The sequence below is a fragment of the Protopterus annectens genome, chromosome 2.part0 (genome assembly GCF_019279795.1).
Source record: "Protopterus annectens isolate FY-2018-M chromosome 2.part0, PAN1.0, whole genome shotgun sequence".
Classification (NCBI taxonomy): Eukaryota; Metazoa; Chordata; order Ceratodontiformes; family Protopteridae; genus Protopterus; species Protopterus annectens.
This window is the reverse complement of record NC_056728.1, coordinates 1,117,727,097-1,117,751,188: the sequence shown is the minus strand read 5'-3', so window position 1 is coordinate 1,117,751,188 and position 24,092 is coordinate 1,117,727,097. Positions and strand designations below refer to the sequence as shown.

General features: G+C 43.8%; 1 protein-coding gene across 1 annotated transcript in view; it reads left to right on the top strand.

Moving 5' to 3' along the window:
* Window positions 1–24,092, top strand: part of LEF1 (lymphoid enhancer binding factor 1) — a 506,814-nt gene that overhangs the window by 450,312 nt on the left and 32,410 nt on the right. The window contains exon 8 of the mRNA XM_044060380.1: window positions 19,827–19,993. Within this exon, the coding sequence (XP_043916315.1) occupies window positions 19,827–19,993 (167 nt within the window). The remainder of the gene's footprint in view (window positions 1–19,826; window positions 19,994–24,092) is intronic.

The following is a 24,092-nucleotide window of genomic DNA, read 5'->3' as shown; positions in this document are numbered from 1 at the left end:
CAGTCTTTCTTGCTGTGCAGTGCCCGAAGCAGTTTGTAAGTGCCGGTCAGCCGACTCCTGAAATTTTCGTTTGAGTTTCAGAACCAAAGTTTTTCTTGTGGAAAGCAAATACCTCATAAAGACTTTAATTCGTACTGTATTCCTTGCCTAGGCCCTGACCAGGATATAACTCGCTGTCGGTTTTATGCCTTGTTTAAACCACAAACTATTAGTCGTCGTCGGTACATTTTCACTTCTAAATATGTTGGTACTCTGTTCAATTATCCAGATATGTCTTCGGTAAACCACCAGACTACCGACATTCTGAAAAAACGCAAAGATAAAGAGACAGGCCGCCTAGGTCCAACGCTGCCGACGACACTTCTCCTAAGCTAGTCACCAGTTCGCCGGTACTGAGTGAGGTGCTTTCACAACCCGTGAAACCCACTACTTCAGATTCGCAGGCCTCTAGTGAGACCCATTCAGAGTCCGGTATGCTGCGAGATGCTTCAACTGTGGAACCTGCGGATGTCTCTACCTTGGATGGGTCTGGAGCCGCTGTGCAGGCACCGGCATCTGAGGGTGTATTCAGGCCTACTGACTTGCATATTAAACCGATGCTATCTTCTTCTTCTAAGCCTAAAACTCAAATCATGCCTAGGAAACAGATGCCCAGATCGCATGGTCAGGCCTCTATGCCTAAAAAACAAATAAGAATGGCTGAAGACCTTATTACTTTAATCAGCGGAAGCCAACCTTCCCCCTCTAAGAGACCTAAAACTGAATTTGCTTATGATACTTATGACCAGGATTCTGAAATTTCTGTCTCCTCTGATGACCAGGAATTTACCCTTGTCTACTTATGAGGATTCTGATGCAGAGGACTCTATTCCCTCTACTTCTCCCCCAGAGGATTTTTCTTTTGGTGAAACCTTGCATTCTCTTAGGGAGCATTTTCACTGGGAAAGCAAGGATTACTCCAATTCTAAAAAGAGGCTTGGAGATTTCTTGCTCCTGCCCCAACACAGGCCTTTAGCTATCCCTCCTGTGCTAAATATTGTTGACTATGCCTTTTCGGAATCTAGCTTGGCCCCTGACTCTTTACCTCCTGCTCCCAGAAAACCTGATAGATATTACAGGGTTCCTGATTCTCACAAGTTCCTTTTTAAAAATCCTGCTGCGGATCCTGAGAGCATTTCACAGGGACTCAAGGCATTAAGGCTACTACTGCCAAAAATCCTACCCCCCCCCCCCCCCCCGATAGAGATTCCAGGGCCCTGGATAGATGGGGTGAGAAGGTATACACCTCTGCAACCTTGGCCATCAGGGCCTTAAATTGCCAGTTTCATATGTTAAAGTATCAGCAGCATATTATTGGATTGCTTAAACAGATAATTATGTTGATTCCCGATTGTGCTGAAAATAAGGATTTACAGGATTTAATGCATTCTGCTGAACAGGTTGGAAAACATACTTTGCAATGTGGTTTTGATTCACTAGAGGCATCTTGCAGGGCTGCTGTCACCAGGTCTGTACTTAGAAGGTATGCTTTGCTTAATGAGCAATCTTTGCCAGATCATGTTAAAACTAAATTGCTGGATGCTCCCTTAAATCAGGACCGCCTGTTTGGCGACAAAGCAGAAGTTGTTCTTAAAAAGATGGAGGAAAAAGCTAAATCTATCCAAAATTCAAGATGCTAACTCTTCATCAGTTGCTTCCCATGATAGGCAAAGATGCCTGGTTGGCAACACTGGATTTAAAGGAAGCCTACCTGCACATCCCAATGAGGGAATCTTGCAGAAAATACCTACGCTTCAAAGCAGGCTGCATGCACTAGCAGTTCTCTGCACTGCCCTTTGGCTTATCTACTGCGCCCAGGGTATTCACAAAGTGCCTAGCTCCAGTCATTGCATTTTGCAGGCAAAGAAATATTCCAATATACCCATTCCTAGATGACTGTCTAATTCAGGCAGAAAGCCAGGACATATACGTCTGAATCATCTGGCATTTGTACAAAAGGTGCTAACTTGTCTGGGGTACACCATAAATGAAAAGAAATCACAGCTGGTACCCTGTCAACAAATTATATTCCTGGGAGCAAGCTTGAACGCAACTTCCTAGATGGCTTTCCTCACACCAGAGAAACAAATTAATTTGACACTTACTTCAAACTAGTGGCCACAAAAACCCTGCCATCTGCAAGGCAAATACTGCAAGCCTTGGGTTTCATGGCCTCGTGCATTCTACTAATTCCATATACAAGACTGCATATGAGGAGACTACAATGGTATCTAAAAAGCCTATGGTGTCAACATTCTCAGGATCTAGAAGCAATGATTCCTGTCATACCTTGCCTACAGTTAGAATTCCTTTGGTGGGCAGAGGCCTGCCCTCAAAACAAGGAACTACCATGCCACCCATTCATTTGCCAACTTACTTTTCTAATCTGCAGAACAAAGGGGAATGGATACTGCACTCTTTAGATGTGCACAGACAACTTAGATTTTACTTGGATAGGACTAAACCTCTAAGGAAATCTGAACAACTGCTGGTGGCATTTGCTGCAGGGGCAGATGGGAAGGCTATTTCAAAGCAAACCATTTCTAAATGGATAGGCCATTGCATTCATTTCTGCTATAAGCACCATGGAAAACCTATCCTACAGGGGATTAGACCCCATTCCACCAGGGCTGCATCTACCTCTACAGCCTTTCTCAGAGGTGTCCCTACCAGAGACATCCTAGAAGCTGCTATTTGGAGTTCTGTACATACTTTCACCAAGCATTACCATTTGCCAATTTTCTCTAAATCCAGAGCTGGCTTTGCCACTGCAGTCTTGCAGGGCCTTATAGCTGGTACTAATGCAACAGTGAAACATGAAGAACATAGTACAGATGTTCTTCGTGTTTCACTGTTGCAGTCATTACATTTTGGTAATCTGCTAGCAGGTTGCCCTCAGTTGGCCTGAATAACAGTCTTGGGTCCTGCGTCGGTTGCTGTCTCCTCTTCCATGATGTCAGGTCATCAGGGGTATAAAACATGCAGCCGACGCCATTTTAATCAGTCTTTCTTGCCGCACGGTGCCCAAAGCAGAAGCAGTTCGCAAGTGCCGGTCGGCAGACTTCTGAAATTTTCGTATTCGAGTTTCAGAACCGAAGTTTTCAAACTGAAGCTAAGTACCCCTTTGGGGAAACTTTTTCTTGCTCCTTACCTATGTCAGTAAAAGTTAATAATTGCATTACTTATGGGAAGCAAATACCTCATAAGGATTTTAATTTGTACTGTATTCCTTGCCTAGGCCCTGATCACAGCGTGCCTTGCTGTCAGTTTTGTGCTAAATTTAACCAACTCACTATTAAGCGTCTGTATATCTTTGCTTCTAAATATTTTGGTTCAAGATTAAACTACCCTGAAATGTCATCTGTTAGTAATCCGACTACCAGAGTTCACAAAAAACGCAAGGAAAAAGATAGACAGTCGAGGTCCAAAACCGACGAAGCTCCTCCAAAGCCAGTTGCCGGTACTCAGTGAGGAGCTTTTGCGACCCCTAATACCCACTACTTTTGAGTCGCAGGTCTCTACCGAGACCCGTTCAGAGTCCGGTATGCCATGAGATTTGCAAAGTATTGAACCCGTGGATATCTCTCCCTTGGATGGGTCCAGAGCCGCTGAGCAGGCACCGGCTTCTGAGGAGGTTTTAAGGCCTCAACATTTTTACATTAAACAGATGCCAGTAACAAAAACAAGATCACAAACAGTTTCTATGTCTAAAAAACCGATGCATGAGCCACATGCTCAAGCCCCTATGCCTAAAAAACAGATTATCAAAATGGCTGAGGATTTAATTCCTTTGATCAGGGGTTCCCAACCCCTCCTGCTAAGAGGCCTAGGCAAGGCACTGATTATGAATCTTCAGATCAGGTTTCCATTTTTTGTGATTCCTCTTCTGATCAAGAATCTTCTATTGCACCCTATGAGGATTCTGATGCAGAGGAATCCATCCCATCTACATCTCCTCCTGAGGATTACTCTTTTGGAGAGACTTTGCATACTGTAAGGGAACATTTTCACTGGGAGAGTTGGGACTTCTTTGAATCAAAAAAGAGGCTTGGGGATTTCCTCCTTCCTCAGCATAGGCCTTTGACAATACCTCCTGTATTAGACATTGTTGATGTGTTCTCGGAGTCAAGCATGGCTCCTGATTCCCTGCCTCTGGCTCCTAGTAAGCCCGACTGATATTACAGGGTTCCTGACTCCCACAAATTTATTTTCAAAAATCCTGCTGATCTTGAGACTATTTCTCAGGGTCCCAAGGGTGTTGGCTTCTACAGCCAAAAATACTACCCCTTCTGATAGAGATTCCAGGGCACTGGATAGATGGGGTAAGAAGGTTTATATGTCTGCAATCTTGGCAATCAGGGCTTTAAACTGCCAGTTTTATATGCTTAAATATCAGGAGCATGTTATGGGCTTACTGAAACAGAAAATGATGTTGATTTCTGATTGTGTGGAAAATAGTTTTACAGGATTTATTGCATTTAGCAGAACAGGTTGGAAAGCATACTTTGCAATGTGATTTTGATTCCTTGGAGGCCTCTTGTAGGGCCACGGTTACTGGATCTGTGATTAGAAGGCATGCCTGGCTCAAGAAGCAAAATCTACCTGATCATGTTAAAGCTAAATTGTTGGATGTCCCTTTGCAGCATAATACTCTGGTAATAAGGCAGAAGAGGTTTTGAAGAAAATGGAAGACCAAGCTAAATCTATGCAAACTGTAAAATATTTCTTGCAAGTGCAGCCATCCATGTTCAGTAGGCACTGGCCTACTAAAAATTGGTCCTTTCCTGTGTCCAACAGAGCCACTCAGGGCAAACCCAGGTGCTCAAAAGGCTCCAGATATCAGTCACGGTGTTCTTCCAGGTCAAAGAAATGGGGTGCCTCCACCTCCAAGTCTGGAGGAAACAAAGCACAACCCTACAGTAAGCAGTCTCAATGACTTTTCCTCTACCATCTCCAAGCACTTATCTTTTGGCAGCCCCCTTGGGGGGAAAACTAGCACTTCATGCTCAAAATTGGCAGTTAATTACCCAGGACAAGTGGATATTAAACATAGTATCCCAGGGGTACATATTTCATTTCCATACTTTGCCAATTCCAAACGGATGGCCGGACCTGCCACAAAACCAGTAAGCAGAGGCCCAGAAACAAGTCATGTCCCTCATGGATATGGGGGCTATTCAACCGGTACCAGAAAAGGAAAAAGGACAAAGATTTTATTCAAGACTTTTTCCCTGGTACCCAGAAAAGACAATTCATGGCATCCAATACTGGACTTATCAATTCTGAACGCATTCCTGGACATTCCAAAATTCAAAATCATGACTTTACAACAGCTACTGCCTATGCTAGGCAAGAATGCTTGGTTAGTAACTCTAGATTTGAGGCATACCTGCATATCCCAATAAGGGAATCCTGCAGAAGATACCTCTGCTTCAAAGCAGGTTTTTTGCATTACCAATTCTCTGCACTGCCCTTTGTAAAGACCGTGAGCGCAGTAGATAAGCCAAAGTGCCTGGCACCAGTAATTGCATTTTGCAGACAAAGAAACATTCAAATTTATCCTTATCTGGACGATTGTCTCATTCAAGCAGAGGACAAGCACACTCTTCTTCAACATCTGGCATTTGTAAAAAGGCTTCTAGCATGCCTAGGGTACACCATAAACGTACCCTCTCAAATAATTACATTCTTGGGTGCAAGCTTGAATACAACTGCCCAGATGACTTACCTCACAACAGACTAACAAAGGCAATTGGCAACATACTTCAAACAAATGGCAACAAAAACGCAGTTATCTGCAAGACAAATTCTGCAGGCTTTGTGGTTCATGGCATCCTGCATTCTACTAATTCCATATGCGAGACTGCATATGAGGAAACTTCAGTGGTACCTAAAAAGTTTATGGAGTCAGCATTGTCACAGCCTGGAAACAATGATTCCTCTCATTCCCTGCCTAGAACAGGAGTTTCTTTGGTGGGCAGAGACATGTCACCAAAACAAGGGACTGTCATTCACTTTACTCCCTGCCATCCAAACCCTAACTACAGACGCATCAGACTATGCTTGGGGGGGGCCCACCTGGGCAGGGAGATGCATTCAGGGCAAATGGAGCCCAAACCAAATGCATCTGCATATCAACCAAAAAGAAATGCTAGCTGTTCAGAATGCTCTGACAGCCTTCAAGGACTTGCTTCATCCAGGACAACTACTGATAAAGACGGACAACACCACAGTTATGTGGTACATAAGCAAGCAGGAGGGTACACATTCCTACCCCATTTGCAGACTAGCCATGGCCTTGTGGAACACAGCCTTGACTTACCAAATACATCTTCAAGCTCAATTCCTGCCAGGAAAGCAAAATACTCTGGCAGACGACCTAGGCAGAAATCATATGGACCCACACGAATGGAAACTGGATCCACAAATCTTCAGAAATGGGAGAGTCCAGACCTAGATCTATTTGCCTCTCTCCAAAACTATCAGTTGGACAAATTCTGCACAAGAACTCGTCACAAAAAAGCATGGAAAGTGGATGCTCTATCCTTCAGCTGAAAAAACCTATCAGTCTGCGCCTCTACTCTTCAAGGTCTTACTAAAAGTCAGACCGGGAAAAACAAAACTGATCCTAATTCCTCAGGACTGGTGTCACCAGCACTGGTACCCGCTTCTAAGGAATATGTCACACCTTCCTCCTTGGTACTTGCCTCAAACACCTCCTCTACTGTCTCAGCAGAACTATCAAATTCTGCACACTCGGCTCCAAACTCTGAATCTTGCAGCATGGCTAATCAACTAATTATTCAAACCACATCTCTCAGTAAACCTGTGATGGATGTCATTTTGGAAGCCAGAAGGCCTAGTACTAGAAAATTTTATGCTGACAAATGGAAGGGATTATGTGCTTGAAACCAAGCACAAGGAATAGACACAGCAAAGCCCAATATTTCTCAGATTTTACAATATTAACTGAGATGCTTGACAAGGGCCTATCTTTTTCTTCAATAAAAATCCATGCTTCTGCCATCTCGGCTCATTGCAACACGGAGCCCCCCCCCCCCCCTTTCTCATCCACTGCTTAAACAGCATCTCAGAGGGGCCAAACATTTAAGGCCTCCCAGGAGAACACCATCTCCTGCATGGGACCACAATTTTGTGCTGGAATAACTCACCCTGCCTCCTTTTGAACAAGCAGCTACTGCGGATATAAAATTTCTATCTTGGAAGACAGCTTTTCTTTTGGCAGTCACTTCAGCAAGAAGGGTTTCAGAACTACAGGCCCTCATGACAGTGGAGCCTTTCATTATATTTTAACCGGACAGGATGGCCCTCAGGACCAAGCCTTCTTTTATGCCTAAGGTGGTATCCAGTGTGACTCTTGACCAGACCATTCACCTGCCAACTTTTTTCCTAAATCCGCAGAACAAGGGGGAGTGGATTCTGCATTGATTGGATGTACACAGACAACTAAGATTCTACTTAAACAGGACAAAATCTCTAAGAAAGTCTGAGCAACTACTGGTAGCATTTGCTGCAGGATCAGAGGGGAGGGCTGTATCAAAGCAGACTATTTCTAAATGGATAAGCCACTGCATTAATTTCTGCTATTTGCACCATGGTAAACCTGTGCCCAAGTGGATCAGATCCCATTCCACCAGGGCTGCCTCTACTTCAGCAGCTTTTCTCAGAGGGGTCCCAACCAAAGACATTCTAGAAGCTGCTACTTTGAGTTCTGTTCATATGTTCACAAAGCATTATCATTTACCTCTCTTCTCTAAATCCAGGGCAGGCTTTGCTACTGCAGTCCTGCAGGGCCTTAAGCTGCTCCTAATGCCATTTAGCTCCATCCTCCCATCCATAGCTTTGGGATTCTACCCAAATGTAATGACTGCAACAGTGAAACACGAAGAACATAGTACAGTTGTGTACACTTACCATAAATGTAGATGTTCGAGTGTATTCACGGTTGCAGTCTGGGTATACCCCCTGATGACCTGACATTATGGAAGAGGAGACAGCAACTGATGCAAGACCCAAGACTTTGTTATTCAGGCTGACTGAAGGCAACCTGCCAGTAAATTACCCAAATGTAATGACTGCAACAGTGAATACACTTGAACATGTGCATTTATGGTAAGTGTACACCACTGTACTTTGTGTACACTTACCATAAATGTAGATGTTCGAGTGTATTCACTGTTGCAGTCCTGTCACCCTCCCTCTAGCCCCCCTGACTTCTTTTGGCTATACCTCTATTCTCCTTTACTGTACTTAAAAGCTTTTTGGTGTATTTGCTTTTTTGTTGGAGGTATAACCTTGTATGTGTGTGTGTATATGTATGTATATATATATATATATATATATATATATATATATATAATTGCTTCCCATTAAGGGGCACCTGACATCTGGGGCAAGAAAAACTGATGTAATGGCGTCTGCTGCATGCTTTATACCCCTGACTACCTGACATACGGAAGATGGGACAGCAACTAACGCAGGACCAAAGTCTTTGATAATCAGGCCGACTGAGGGCTACTGCAAGCAGATAACCCAAATGTGATGACTGCAACAGTGAATACACTCTAACATCTACATTTATGGTAAGTGTACATAACTGTACTTTCTTTACTGTTTGGTCTGTCTGCTACTCTGTGTTTAAACCAATTTCACCATGTGCTGAACTCCACTGAAAGCCCACTGCCAGACTGTAGGGCTGCACATTTACCCTTACCTGCGTGACACTGTCATCCAAGAAAAATCCACAGAACAGAGATTAAACACTTCACAGTTCAGAGTAGACTGCTTCCAGAAGGTAGGTCTCACCCTAAATCTCCAAGTCTCAAACTCGTCCACAGATTGCGATTCCATTAGCTTGCTGCCAAAGCAACAGATCTCAGCAAGAAAGTTTCTCAGGATATTGGAGTGCATGGTTTCTTGCATACTCATGATCCCCTTGCAAAACTACACATGAGAAAGCTGCAGTAGTTCCTAAAAAGAAAAAATGTGGGAACAGCATTCTCAGCTTTTAGAAACACTTTGGCGCCTCTTCCCATGCCTGAAAAAAAACCTGCTATGGTGGAAAAACACCATTCTACAGATTTTAGGCACAAACTTTTCTTTCCCAGAGGAAACCAAGAACATCACTACAGACAAGTCAGACATTGCCTGGGGACCATGAAGCTGCAGGGCATCTGGACTCTGATTAGAGGAAGCTCAACCAAAAAGAGTTGTTTGCTGAAAAGTTTTCATGGCTAGGTATAACACCAGGAACACTACAGATTTTGACAGACAACACCACAATCATGTGGTACATAAACAAGGGGGCAAACTTTCCTACCCCTTGTGCCTTCTGTATGAAGATTTGGCTTTTAGCACAAGACCTGAAGCTGACTCTTACAGCATCCTACATTCCAGAGAAGAACAATGATCTGGCAGACTCCTTAAGCAGAAATCTTCTAGACCCCAACCAGATGGATGTTTAAGAGGGAGACTTTCTAGGACTTGACTTTGCAGTGGGGAATTCCCACAGTAAATCTTTGACTCCCACCAAAACTGATAACTTCAGAGGTTCTGCTACACAACCCAGCAAGCACAGATGTGAAAAAATAGATGCATTCTTATTAAAAATGGACCAACCTGTTTCTGTATGTCATTCCACCCTTGCTGCACATTCCTAGTGTACTGATAAAAGGCAGAACAAACAGGGCCAAGTATGATTTTCATTTTCCCACACTGACCTAGGCAACACTGGTTCTCCCTCCTTTTGACCATCAGTGAAGGGAGATTCTGCCTCTCCCACTAGAAGACGACCTCAGCTAGGTCAATGGCTTAGAATTCCATCTTCATCTGGCCATCCTCAAACTGACAGCCTGGAGGATTTTGACACCAAAAGATGTAAGCTACCCCTGTGAGGTGATAGCTATCCTTAAGGAGATAAGGAAGCCCACCACCAAAGAATCATACCTAACAAAATGGAAGATGTTCTCAATTAGATGCTATAGCAAGAATACCAGACCCCTCAGGCCGACATCAGTTCAGTCCTGCAATACCTTTCTGTCTTTAGCCAGGGCCTGTATTCTCACATTAAGGTACATGCTTCTGCTGCCTCAGCTTGCCCTCCCGTTCCCTCACATTTGCTCTCACCCCCCCCCCCCCCCCACATGAAGCTGTTTCTAAAATGGGTCATTCACTTGAGGCCACATAGAAGCCCAGTCCCTACCCGTGATCTGATTTACATTCTATAAAAACTCACCCTGCCTCCATTTGAACCAGCACCATCTACCCACTCGCTTGGAAGACCACCTTACTAATTGCCATCACTTCAACAAGGAGGGTCTCTGAGCTACAAGTCTATGTGCAAAGAGTCTTTCAGAGGGATAGGGTAACCCGTAGAACTAACCCATCTTTCATGACTAAAGTGGTAACGGACCTTTCTCTAAACCATGCTGTCCACCTGCCATTTTTTTTTTTCCAACCCCACAGAACAAAGCTGAGCAAATCCTTCATTCTCTAGATGTACACAGACAAATCTGGTACTATTTAGACAGAACAAAATCCCCAAATATAGCAGAACAAACTTGGTGGTGGCTTTCACAGAGGGGAAAGGAATGTAAACCTGTCTCCAAACTAACCATATCCAGATGGACAGTTCCATTAAGCTCTATTATACTCACCATGGAAGACCTCTTCCTGGTCATATCAAAGCCAGTTCCACTAGGCACAGGGTAGTTGCCATTGCCTTCCTCAAAGGAGTTCTTACACCGGCCATTCTAGAAGCTGCAACCTGGAACTCTGTGCACACCTTTACAAAATACTCCCAGTTAGGAATAGGTTCTAGAACTAGAGCAGGGTTTGCTTACAGGCATCCTGCAATGCCATATTTCATAAGGACCAACAGCTTCTCCTACCACCCTCCCACTAGCTTTGGAAATCCTACCAAGAATCAGCACTGCAACATTGACGAAGAACAACATAGTACAGTAGTTTCACACTTATAAAAGTTGGAGTAGATCAATGTTGCAGTGCAAGCTCCCACCCTCTGACCCTTTCCTTTCCCCCTTACTAGTTACACTAGAAAGAGGAGACTTCTACTGATAAGTCCTTCTTCATTCCCCTCTCCTCTTTACTTGTATATTTCTTCCCTTGCAAACTCAGACATCTAGGGAGGTTGTGTTGTCCTTTGTCATCAGACTGCTTCTACACTGCTTAAAAAGACCTGTAGATGGTGCCAACAAACTACTCTTTTATACCCTGATGCACAGACATCAGTCCTCTGAGATCTGTTGCCTAGGGATGATGTAAAGACTCTGGAAATTGGGATGGTTGTACATTCTTTGTGGCATGAAAACACAAGTACTGCAACATTGATCTACTCCAGTGTCTACAATTATAAGTGTGACACAACTGTTCTTTTTTTCGGAATGCTTCATAAAAGTACTGTTATTTCTGCAATCCAAATCAGCCTCAACATTCTAGGCTTAGTAGTCCTGTGTGCCATCCATTACATTCTGATATTTGATCTTATTTTGTATTTAATTTTTTTAATTTAACCAGTTAAACCAATTGGATGCAAATGTTCCTTTTCAGGAGTGACCTAGAGTACTTTTGGGTTAAGTGACTTGTTCAGAGTTGGAAACTAGACAAATGGAGGTAAGCGAATTGAACCCTGGACTGCAGGAAACTATCTGAATGCATACCTTTTGTTACCTATAACTAAACCTCTTATAAGCAGTTAAAAGATGAACTGTATGGTACACGTGACTGTACATTGAAACAAATCTTGCTTTATTTTGCCTATTTGAAGCTCTGCTTGTCCTCATATATACTTTCCCTATTTTGGATGGCTATGTTTTGGATTCTCTCAACTGTATAAAACAGCTGTGAGCAATGTATGGTAGTACGGTAATCTAATATATGTCCTGACTTTTACTTCGGAGGCTGTGCAAACTTGTTTACCCACTGCTATGGACTAAATAGCACCCTTGACCTTGCCTAACCTTTTGTGACGAGGTCAAGTGTGAGGAAGCAGAGAATTTGATAATTTTGCCATACAGCAGGACATGTTTGTGCATGGACAGAATCCTTTATTCATCTTTACTATTAAACACCATGGGGTTTAGGATACCAGAGAGGTGAATTTGTGCTGCATTTCAGTACTAGTAGTGCAAGGGTTTGATTTTTGTGTTTTCTGCATTTTCAAAATGCCAAGGTTTGACATTGGGAGACCACTGAGATGTACTCTGCTAGGTTGTGAACGTTCCCATTTGAATGGGTACTGCTGGCTCTCTGCCCCCAACTCTGGTATAAATGAGATGAATTATAACCATGTTTATGAACAGCAGATTTTTGAAATGGAGTGTGGCTTCCAGAAGATTGCCCCTCCTTCAGTAGGACCAGCTAGAATTCCAAGTTTAAGATAAACCACTGTTCACATATTAAGTTAGACCAATACTGGAGTTTGAATCCACATTTTGTACTGCTACAAAATATATCCTAAGAGAAGACAAGGGAATAATTTTGTTGTAAAGCTCTGTCTTACTAGAATAGACTGGAACAACTTGGTCTATTCTCAGCTAATTATTGCTGGTTTAGAAGAAAACTGTTTAGCTGTCAAAACACTTAATGGTGAGGAGCGTAGACCATTATTGAGTGTGGAATTGCACAACTGTAAGCAGCTTTCTATGATGACTGTGGAACTGTCCCTTGCAAGATTTATTTCTGCTTCTTGCTACACTTTGGAATAAGTTGCCACTAACAATAAGACATTGTGGTACTATTATTCATCAAATCTGCATTGGACTGTTAGATGGGTCCTTTAGTTTACTCTGTAAACCTGGAATATGCATTTTGAATGGCCTTTTCCAGTCTAAACCCATCTTTCAGAGCTACTGGCCACTGCAGTGCCAAGGCTGCTGCTAAAATGCATTTAACATAAGATTGATGATTAAAGCAGTTGGTAGGCTATTAACATGCCAGGTTATGTTTGGCCAGCTGTTTGGAATGCAGAGCCCCAAGTCTGATCTGAGATGCATTATTTATTGGTATGAGCTACTGTTCATGTCAAGTTTGAGCTGTATTTCTATTGCAGCCAAGTTTTTTTTCCAAACACCTTTACTGAATTATCACTTGGGACATGGATAAATTTACATTCATATAAAAGTAATTAAACTGTATTAACATTGTACTTCACATATATTGCTATATATCATATAACCTAAGCAACATTACGTAAATTATTCAATTCCTGCCTTATTTCTAAGCAAGAAACATCTTTAGTAAACCATCATTTACTACATAGGCAATCGTACATTTGCATAAATGAAAACAAGTCACACCAACACGATCCTAATTGCAAGCATTTTACATCACAAACCATGCTAAGCACACTCCCAGTTACAAACATTATACATCACTTATAACCTACCCAGTCTTTCTCACTCAAACATTACATAGCTCATTTAAGTCCCCATCACCTTTTTAACCTCATTCCTCCATTGTATATATTGTTCTCAATTCCCATTTTTTCCTATATAGTTTACTCCAACCCTTTTCTAAAGATCTCAATTCCAGTTGTTTTATCTCTGTTACTATATTCACTACTTCCAATATAGCTGGTTTAGATTTTGGTTTCCATTTTGTAGTAAATGTTTTTGGCAGACACCGTTATTGGACACAGCAAGGCCTTACCCATGTCTAGGCAATTCCAATTCCGTATCATAGCTCAGAAAAATCATCTCCTTTGTCAAACCAATCTGTCTACCCAACACCTCGGACAGTGCATCCCGCAGGGATCCTTAGGCTGCCAACTCACTGCACTCCCAGAAAATATGTTCCCAATTACCTCTTTCTTCCCCTTCACACCTCCAACATTTGCTGTCTGCCTGAGGAAAAATTCTCTGGAGTCTACAATATTGTAGCACGTTTTGAACTATGCCTACTTTTTCCTCACCTTGGTCATCTTGGTCACTGCTTCTCTTCTGAAATATTTGCTTTGAATTACTACAGCAAACTGGTTATTGATTAAAATTGCTTGGACACTGTATGTTGCCCTTTTCATTTTTATCTTGTCTAGAAGTGTTTCTTTTATTTTATTTACAGTAAGCTGTATTAACTTTCCTTTATTTATTTTGATGTCATGATTGTATAAATGCAAAAAATGTTGCCCATTATGAAGTGCATTTCTGGGAGACCTGTTTTGTGCATTCTTATTGAAAAGAATTGTGTTAAAGTGAATGAACTGATGTCCTTCTATTCCAGTGTTGCACTATTCTACTAGTGGGTTTACCCTTCTTCCAATCAGCTTGTCTGGCCAGGTTTCCAAAGCTTTTCCAGTCCTTCATGGTGTGTCGGACGTCTGATGTAGAAGCAGGGCCATAAAGGTGATATCTACACGCACCACTCCTCAGAACTTTTCAGCTGCCAACCATATGCCAGGTGTTCCTGCTACTCATGGATGTCTGATATGTTACGCATTAAAGATAAGTACCCCATTGGCCTTTTTTTTTTAGTCCTTTTGTATTTTTATAGTTTGTTCATGTCTGGTAAGAGTAAGTGCAACTGTGGTTGTCAGATTCCCCATAAAGCTATACACGACCAGTGTCTCTTTTGCCTGGGTAGGGATCATGATTACAAAAACTATGCCATCTGTAAATAATTTGTCCACAAGACCCTTTGCCGCCACTTACAGGCTCTTGACTTATACCTTGAGAACCAGTGCCTAAGACAGATAGCTCTCAGTATGGAAGCTGCCTCTGACGCCCCATCCGAACCACCAAGGAATAGGGTCAAGTCCATGCAGCCTGCTACTTCCACTGCACCTCCCTCTGCTGCTCCTCAACCTGTAGCCACTGTCAGCTTGGCTAAGGACCTGGCTTCCGCCACTACAGATACAGTGGGTACTTTTCAGGAGCCTGCACAATCTAGAGTGGATGAATGTCCAGGGAGGATGTACCGGCACCTGCTCCAGATGCCGTGGGGAAATCAGTACCTTCAATGGGCACTTTGGACCTGGCCTCTGCTGCTCCAATATTTTCTTCCAGGCCTACTGCCAGCCAGACACCAGTTAGGCCTTCTAAGAAAAAACAAAAGACCAGACATATTTCTCCGGTACCAGAGGCCTTATCTGATTGGCAGGCCTTCAGCCAGAGTCTGTACAATGCTCTCTTGGTCCTCAGGCCTTCCTCTGAGAGCACCCCTGCAGTTCTACTTCTCAGCCCTAGTCCTTCCTTACCTGAAAGAACTGTGAGCCAACCTGCAGAGGAGAAGCAGTCTGACTCCTCAGAGGACTCCCTGTCCTACTCTTCCAAGATTTCATCCCGCCTGGGGTATGGATCCCCGGAAGAGGCCTCTACTGAGCCTTATTCCCCAGTGGAAGACCTAACCTTTGGGGACACCGTTAACCTGATGAGAGAACACTTTAGGTGGGAATGCTCAGACATGTCTGAAGCACAAAAAAGATTTTATGATCTGATTCAGATGGAATCACCTAATCCGTCACCTATCCCACCTGCCTTCATGGACGCATTTGCTGCGGCATCCATTAATCCAGATTCCCACTACCTGCTCCTCGAAGGGCAGACAGATCATACAGGGTCCCTGACTCAGATAAATTCCTATTTAATTGTCCCCAGCAGACCCAGCCACTATTTCCATTTCTATGGACAGGGCATCCAAACTCCTCCCTATTACCACTGTCCTGCCTGCAGATAAGGATAGCAAAGCCATGGAGAGGTGGGGAAAAAAGATTTATACTTCTGCTACCCTAGCTTTTAGGGCAACAAATTACCAGCCTCACATGGCCAAGTACACTTTGGCTCTTCTGGACAAAGCCTCCAAAGAGCTTAATGACATTCCTGACTGTGCTGCTAAAGCATCCTTGTCTTCCTTACTCGGGCTTTTTTCGCAAGTGAACAACCACTCCCTTAGGTGTGCATACGATGCATCAGCATCCGTGCTAAGAAGATACTCCTGTCTACATCTGCAGTCCCTCCCTGATGACTTCAGAGCCAAGCTCCTGGATGCCCCGTTGGGCCATTCGGCCTTCTTTGGTGCTAAGGTGGCTGATTTGTTCAAGTCTCTCCAGCAGAAAGGGAAATTGCTTCAAGACGTCAAGCATCTCCTTGTCTTTCCAGTACCAAAGTTTCAGAGGAACTTCCTAGGTAAGACACAATTTGTAAGAAAAGCATCAAGGCCTTGAGTCCCCCCTCCCCCAGGTCTAGAAGCCCTCCGAGGAGACAAACTGCTCATTCAAGGACTTCTCAGGCCTCTGGCCAGAGGCCTTCCCTTCCAGACAGGGTAGGCAGCATCTGTCTGCCTGCCACTTTTCCTCCCCCCACCTCCTACCACCACACCCTTGTCCACCCATCTCTCACGGTCTCTCCCTGCTTGGTCCCTGGTAACAACAGACAAATGGGTCTTGTCCATCCTGAAGGACGGATACTTTGACTTGGATCACTACTCCTCCAAGGCTGCTTATTCCACCCCCTCCCACATCCCAATGGTCCCTCATACACCAGGTCTTAACCTGCTGCTGCAAGGCACCATAGAATCAGTTCACACCCTTGCTCGAGGGAAAGGTTTCTACTCGAGAATTTTTCTGGTGCCCAGAAAGGAAGGACCATAGAGGCCCATCCTAGATCTCTCCTGCCTCAACCTCTTCTTAAAGGTATCCTCCTTCAGTATGCTCACCCTACCCACTCACTTTTCCCCTCATTCTCCATCAGGCCTTCATGGTAACCCTGGACATAAAGGAGGCCTTATCACATTCCCATAAAGCCTACCTCCAGGAAATATCTCACATTCATAGCAGGCACTTCTCACTTTCAGTTCTGTGCATTGCCTTTTGGTCTCTCCACTCCCAAAAGGGTATTCACAAAGTGCCTAGCCCCAGTAAATTCCTACTGTAGAACAAGAGGAATACAAATATTCCCATACCTAGACGTCCTACTCATTCAAGCAACAGACAGACCCTCTTTGTCCACACCAAGGACTGCCTGCTGCAGTCTGTAGGGTTCCTGATAAATTCGATCCTACACAGGACATTGTCGTCCTGGGATGCAGAATCAGGACAGACATCATGATGGCCTCCCTTCTGGAGGAAAAAAGTGGTGTCCCTCTCCCATCACTTTCAATGTGCCCTACATTTATCAGCTCTGACTGTGAGGGAATTCCTAAGACTTCTGAGGTACATGGCAGCTACTTATCCCCATGTTATCCCTAGCGAGGTTACACATGAGAAAATTTCAGTGGTACCTACGCTCGGTATGGACCCAACAACTCACATCCTCTAGAGTTCAGGGTTCCACTCCTCCCCTGTCTTCACCAAGAATTAAAATGGTGGCTTGCCCAAGTTGCCTAGAATCTGGGTCGGCCCCTGCAAATGCCCACCCCTTCCCAGATCATGCACACAAATGCCTCAGACCTGGGCTGGGGGACAACTATGGGCTCAAGGAAGTGCAAGGTTTGTGGACAGACACTAACAAGTGCACATCAATATCAGGGAAATGACAGCAATAATCCTCACCCTGCAGGCCTTCCAACCTTACCTCCAGCAGGGCCTCCTAAAGATCTTCACAGACAGCACCACAGTGATGTGGTACCTGAACAAGCAAGGAAGAACAAAGTTTTGCCTCCTATGCAGACTAGCTCTACAGGTATGGGATCTGGCAATCTCTCAGGGAATCTCCCTTCAGGCAGCCTACATTCCATCCCATCACAACTCTCAGGCAGATTCATTAAGCAGAACCATATAGGGCAGGCAAGAATGGATGCCGTCAAGACAGGTGATCCTAGATCTAGTCTACAGGTGGGGTAATCCTCAGATACACCTGTTCACCTCCTCCGTAAATGGGCAACTCCAGATCTACTGCTCCAGAACTCAACAACCCAAAGGCATTGCAAACAGATGCCTTCTCAATGTCATGGAAGGTGAGGTTCCTGTATGCCCCCCCCCCCCCTTCCCTCTGATCCAGAGGTTCTTACTGAAAATTCAGCAGGACTCTCAGAAAATCTTGCTGGTGACTCCTTATTGGCCAAGGCAGCACTGGTTTCCTCTACTTCATCTGTCCAATCACCACAAGTCACCCCCCTCAGTGGACCTATTCACACAGCACAAGGGGACACAGATACACCCACAGGTGGCGGTCTCTGCATCCCTCCCTGTGGGAGATAGGATTTTGATTCCCTTCAAACACCTGTACAATAAGGATGTCCTTTCAGTCCTGCAGGAGGCCAGAAAACCCAACACGGGAAAATCTTATCTTTCCAAATGGAAAAGGTTTTCTTTCTGGTGTCAAATGACAGATGGAGCCACTGGACAGCGACTTGCCTCTGATTCTCTCACCTGTGTGAACTACTGAAGACAGGTTTGTCATACTCCTCTTTAGTCTATTTCTGCCTGCCTGCCTATGGACCCTCTTCTGGTATCCAGACTACCAGCCAAACTCTTCCTGAAGGGGGTTCTACACCTAAGACCTCCCAGGAAAATGTCCCCTCCTCCCTGGGATCTTAATTATGTGCTGGAAAAACTCACTTTACCACCCTTTGAACCAGCTGACAAGGCCGCCTTAAAGTTTTGCATGTGGAAAACGGTCCTGCTAGTAGCTTTGACATCAGCCAGGAGGGTCTGAGCTTCAAGCCCTTATGGCTACCCCACCTTTCCTGGTTTTCCATATGGACAGGGTCACCCTCAGGATAAACCCTTCCTTCATCATCCCCAAGGTGGTGAACTACCTTTCCTTGAATCAGGCTATCCACCTGCCTACATTCTTCCCTAACCCATAGGGAGGTTCATTCCCTGGGCGTCCACAGAACTTAGATTCTAGTTGCATAAAACTAAACCTTTTCGCAAATCAGACCAACTGTTTGTCTCCTTCCACACCAGGGCTCTGGGGAAAGCAGTGGGGAAACAAACCATTTTAGCCTGGATTGCCAAGACCGTCTGTCTCCTTTTGTTATACACACCATGGAAAGACACTTTCAGGCAATGTCAGGGCCAACTCCACAAGAGCCATGGCCTCTTCTGGTGCTTTTTTTCAAAGGCCTGGACTACTAACTCCATTCTGGAAGCAGCCACTTGGTCCTCTGTGTACACCTTCACCAGGCACTACAAACTGGACCATATTTCCAGAGCCATGGCAGGTTTTTTCAGGATTATCCTGCATGAATTCCTTTAGTCCTCTACCAGGCCACCCCACAGCCTATAGTGAGCTTTGGTATTCGCCCACTAGTTGAATGCTGCAACATTGGAATAGAAGGAAAGTAGGAAAGTTGTGTAAAATCTTACCATATGTCCTTCTCTTCCATGTTGCAGTATTCCTTCCCTCCCTCTATCCCCCCTTCTTAACCTTGCACTTGCTCTCCCTGGATCTGGGACAGACTATGTCCCTCAGGGCTGGCTCTGTCTGGGGCTTTATTCTATGTTCTGAGAGCTGGTGTGTGCAGACATCACCTTTATGGTCCATATACCTGCCTCCACGTCAGATGTCCGACACACCATGAGGGACTGGAAAAGCTTTGGAAACCTGGCCGGGCAAGCTGATCGGTAGAGGGGTAAACCCACTAGTAGAATATTGCAACATGGAAGAGAAGGACATCTATGGTTATGGTAAGATTTTACACAACTTTCCATTTTTTTTGTATGAAGATTTAAATTTTAGTTGAAAACTAAAACCTTTTCTTGGTAGCCAGCAGCAGAGAGTGAGTTTGTCATTTTAACTGTAGAATTCCTGAACAGTGACCTTGACCAATGCCTTGCTGCTAGTTTGTTGTACATCTCCTTTCTTTAGGAAACCTCAGCATGAACCAAGAAAAGAGCAGGAGCCCAAAAGACCTCACATCAAGAAACCACTAAACGCTTTTATGTTGTACATGAAAGAAATGCGAGCGAATGTAGTAGCAGAGTGCACATTGAAAGAGAGCGCTGCCATCAATCAGATCCTTGGGAGGAGAGTAAGTAGATTAATTTTTATCAAATTTAACTATTGCAAAAACAGAAGCTGGTCAGAATCCAAGCCTCCATCCCCTGCATTGCACTTCCCCAGTATTGCAAAAGCAGTGAGAGTGGACATTATTGCACCATTTTTCTATACGTGTGCATTGCATATTACAGTATTTCCCTGATACAAAAGGTTGTATGCCCATTATAATGTATGCACTGAAATCTATTCTATTACAAGCAAATAGACTAGTTTAAGGTCCTATACTTTATACTGAAATTGGACATTTTTTTTAATTGTTACCACATACTCCTGCCTCATTTGTAAGTGTCGCAATTGCTTTTCTCATGAAATGCTCAACCTGTTTAGATATGAACTAACGTGCCCCACTAGTTTGAACGGTTTCATGCTGTGGTATGTTAATGTATAAACTCAAGAGTGCTATAATTGTGAGAGGATAGGATTTACGAGCAGTTTGTTTTATTTTTGCCTATATCTAATAGACTATGTTTATTAAAACTGTAACTGCTTCCTCACGCAGAGTTTGTCCTAAAATGTTGGTTAACCTGTATAGTGCAATGTACATTTTTACTGAAGTATGAATGCTACCCTACTCTGTATTTTAAATGCAGTCATTTGGTATTTATGCATCACTCAATACTCCTTCATTCTGTTTAATGTAAAATACTGTTAATAGTCCAAGTGTGTAATGTACTGCGGTACTGAAGTTCCTAGTTAACTTAATGTAACTATCCCTATTCTCCCCCCAGTCTTCCCATACTCTACACTTCCTACAAGCTCACACTCACTACATACCGCCCCTATGCTACCCCATACTGCATAAACTATACTACCCCATTGTAGTCCTTTCCCTCTTAATGGCTGTTTTCTCTGTCGTCATAGTGCTAATAATACCTTTCTTTCCTTTTACAGCTTGCTATCAATACGTTCTAGCTACTCCAGACATCTACTTGTGCTACAAAGTACCCTGGTTCCCAACCTGTAAAAACCATCTCCGGGATTGTGCGGTGTATTGGGAAACTGTCCTGCCTTCCCACAAGAACCAAACACTTAAACGAGTGTATGTACCATACTGCATAGTCATTTTGTGCCACTGGTTGAGGTTATTGACCCGGTGTGCGCTAGCCAGCAGGCCAGCACCGACCCAACCTCTCTTAGCTCCATAGACTCATCCCTTCCTTTCCTTCCAGTGCTGCTCCAAATTAATTACCCACTTTGGTCAGCAGGTGGCAGCATCCATCCATTAACTGACTTTTACTTCAATCTTTTAAGCTCTGAACTTTAATAAAACCTCCAACTGCCTTTTCTACCTCTTCACTCCTGTGAATTCTACCATTGACTCACTGCCCTGCCTCTATCCGCTGTGGCTACTTACCTTGTGTTTTTACTCCTACCCTTACTGATTGTTTTTCATAGCCCACGTCCTTGGTCTTCCTTTCTTGGCTCATCCCGCTCCGTTTGCCCTCTGGGCTCACTCCGCTCCCCTATCCTGCCCCCAATTCCTACCCGCCCCCACTACCTCTACATTTAAACCCCACTAACTACACCCACTCCAATCGGCTTCAATTTTCCCCACCCCCTGCTCCTCAGCTCCACCCCCTACCACCTCTCAACATCTAGCTTAACCTTTTCACAGCCATACCACACTCCATTCATATCACTCACTCATCCCAATTAAAACCCTAAACTTCAACAATGCTGCCAAAACCATCCTCATTTGTAACCCATTTACTACTACTACTACTTAGGATAACTATCTAACCTACGTTACCAAACCTTTTAACACTACTCACTCCCCCTACTTTCACACAACCAGTTCAATCACTAAACAACACCAGCACTACTAAGCCCTCACCTTTACTTCTGCAACCTCTCCCTACTCTTCCCCTTCAAACTATTTCCCACCTACAAGCATACTACTCTAAGCCTAACTAGCACTACTTATACAAAACAAACAACCCTTAAACTATACACAAAACACTCCAATCACCTCTATTTTCATCTCCACTAACTTATCACTACCCTTCTCTCTGGAGACATACACCCCAACCCTGGTCCCTCTCCCATCAACTCCTCAACCACCCCCTCTTACCCACCTTCATCTGTAAAAACCCTCTCCTTCTCAGCATTAAATGCTCAAAGTATATGTAACAAAATCCTCAGCCTCCCTGCCTGGCTTCTCCATAACCATCCTGACATATTGCCAATCTCTGAAAACATGGCTAAAACCCTCCATAAAAGATTCTGAAATAGCCCCCGCCCCAACTATAATATCATCAGGAAAGACAGAACCCAAAAAAAAGGAGGAGTTGCTCTACTCTATTCTTCCCTTTCAGTTACTTCATATTCTAAGTCTATACCCCAATTTGCCAACGCAGAATTACTTCTAGCCCTACTCCACCTAAACAAACATAAAACTATATGGTTAGCCTCCCTCTGTATCCCTCCTGGTGACAACATACCTGTTCTTGAGGACATATTCTCTCGGCTCTCCACCAACATTACAAATGAAACTCTTATCCTAGGTGACGTTAATATTAACTGGTCCTCTGTCCAATGCCCAGCAAACCCCCTAAATATAAACCTCTACAACTTCCATCAGCTAATCAACTCTATAACCAGGCCATCAAAGGACTATTCCTCTGGAAGCACCCTAGACTGGATTCTAGTATCACACCCACACCTTATCTCCACTAGTGGTACCCTCCCTGACTCTTTCAGTGACCACTTTCCAACTTTTGCTCACCGTCACTCTCCCTCCTTACAACTATACCACCATCTCTATACACTCCTTAAAATACTTCAACCCCAACACCTTCTCTGACTTACTTAAACAATTTAACTGGAGTCCTCTGAATACTGAAGCTGTCACTTATTTTAATACATCATTTCTAAACCTATTGGACACCTTGGCCCCCCTAAGAACTAAAAGAATTAAGAGCAAAACCATCCCATGGCTAACCAAAGATACCTTAGCTGTCATGTGCCTCCTTGATAAAGCCTTGAAGAACCACTATAAAAACAAAACCCCAGCCACCCTAAACAAATACAAAATACTCCATAACAGAGTTAAAAAAACTCTTCACTTCCGACCGCAAATCCTACTATATCACCCTCCAAAACAATCACAAGACTATACCAAAAAATTCTGGGATAGTATCTCCTCCCTCTTCAACCCCTGCAGAATGGAAAACCCACACCCTGATCAAAATGCTTCTGATACTGACCTAGCCACCCAATTTAACAGCGTTTTCATCGACTCCATATCTAAATTAACATCATCCTTCACAAAAAAACTCCACTCATCCTGCTACAATTCCCACTATCCCCTCCTCCTCGGGTACTTCCACCCCCCCACCTTCCTCTCTTCTCTCTCAAACCCTTACCTGTATCAACTATAAAAAAAACTCTTAAAATTAAAACCATGCTCTAATGCCCCTGATAATATCCCTACCTTCTTCTAAAGACAGCTGCTGAAGCTATTGCCTTCCCCATCTGTATTTTTATAAACCAGTCAATCCAAGAAGGCTATGTACCCCAAATTTAGAAAAAAGCCTACATTATTCCCCTCCACAAAGGTGGAAACAATAACATCATCTCCAACTTTAGGCCTATCGCCATCTTCTCTCCCATCTCTAAACTACGTGAAAAATGCATCCACATACAATTATTACCCTACCTCACTGACAATCACCTACTAACCCCAACACAACATGGATTCATACCTGGTCACAACACTATTACTGCAGTACTCTCCTTCCTCAAAACTGTGAATAAAGCCCGAGACTCTAACTGTATTGCCTCCACCCTCCTCCTAGACCTTTCTAAGGCTTTCGATACTATCTCCCACTCCTTCCTTCTGACCAAACTCTCTAACCTACATCTTTCACCCTTTTCTATCAACTGGTTTACCAGTTACCTTTCCAACAGGCAACAATCTGTCAAATGGAAGAAATCTACTTTCTCATTCCTCAACACTGTCACTGGTGTACCCCAGGGTTCCATATTAGGCCCCTTACTGTTCAACATTTTCATTAATGATTTCCACCACAATATCCCTAATGCTAAAATTGTCCAATATGCAGACAATTCAAC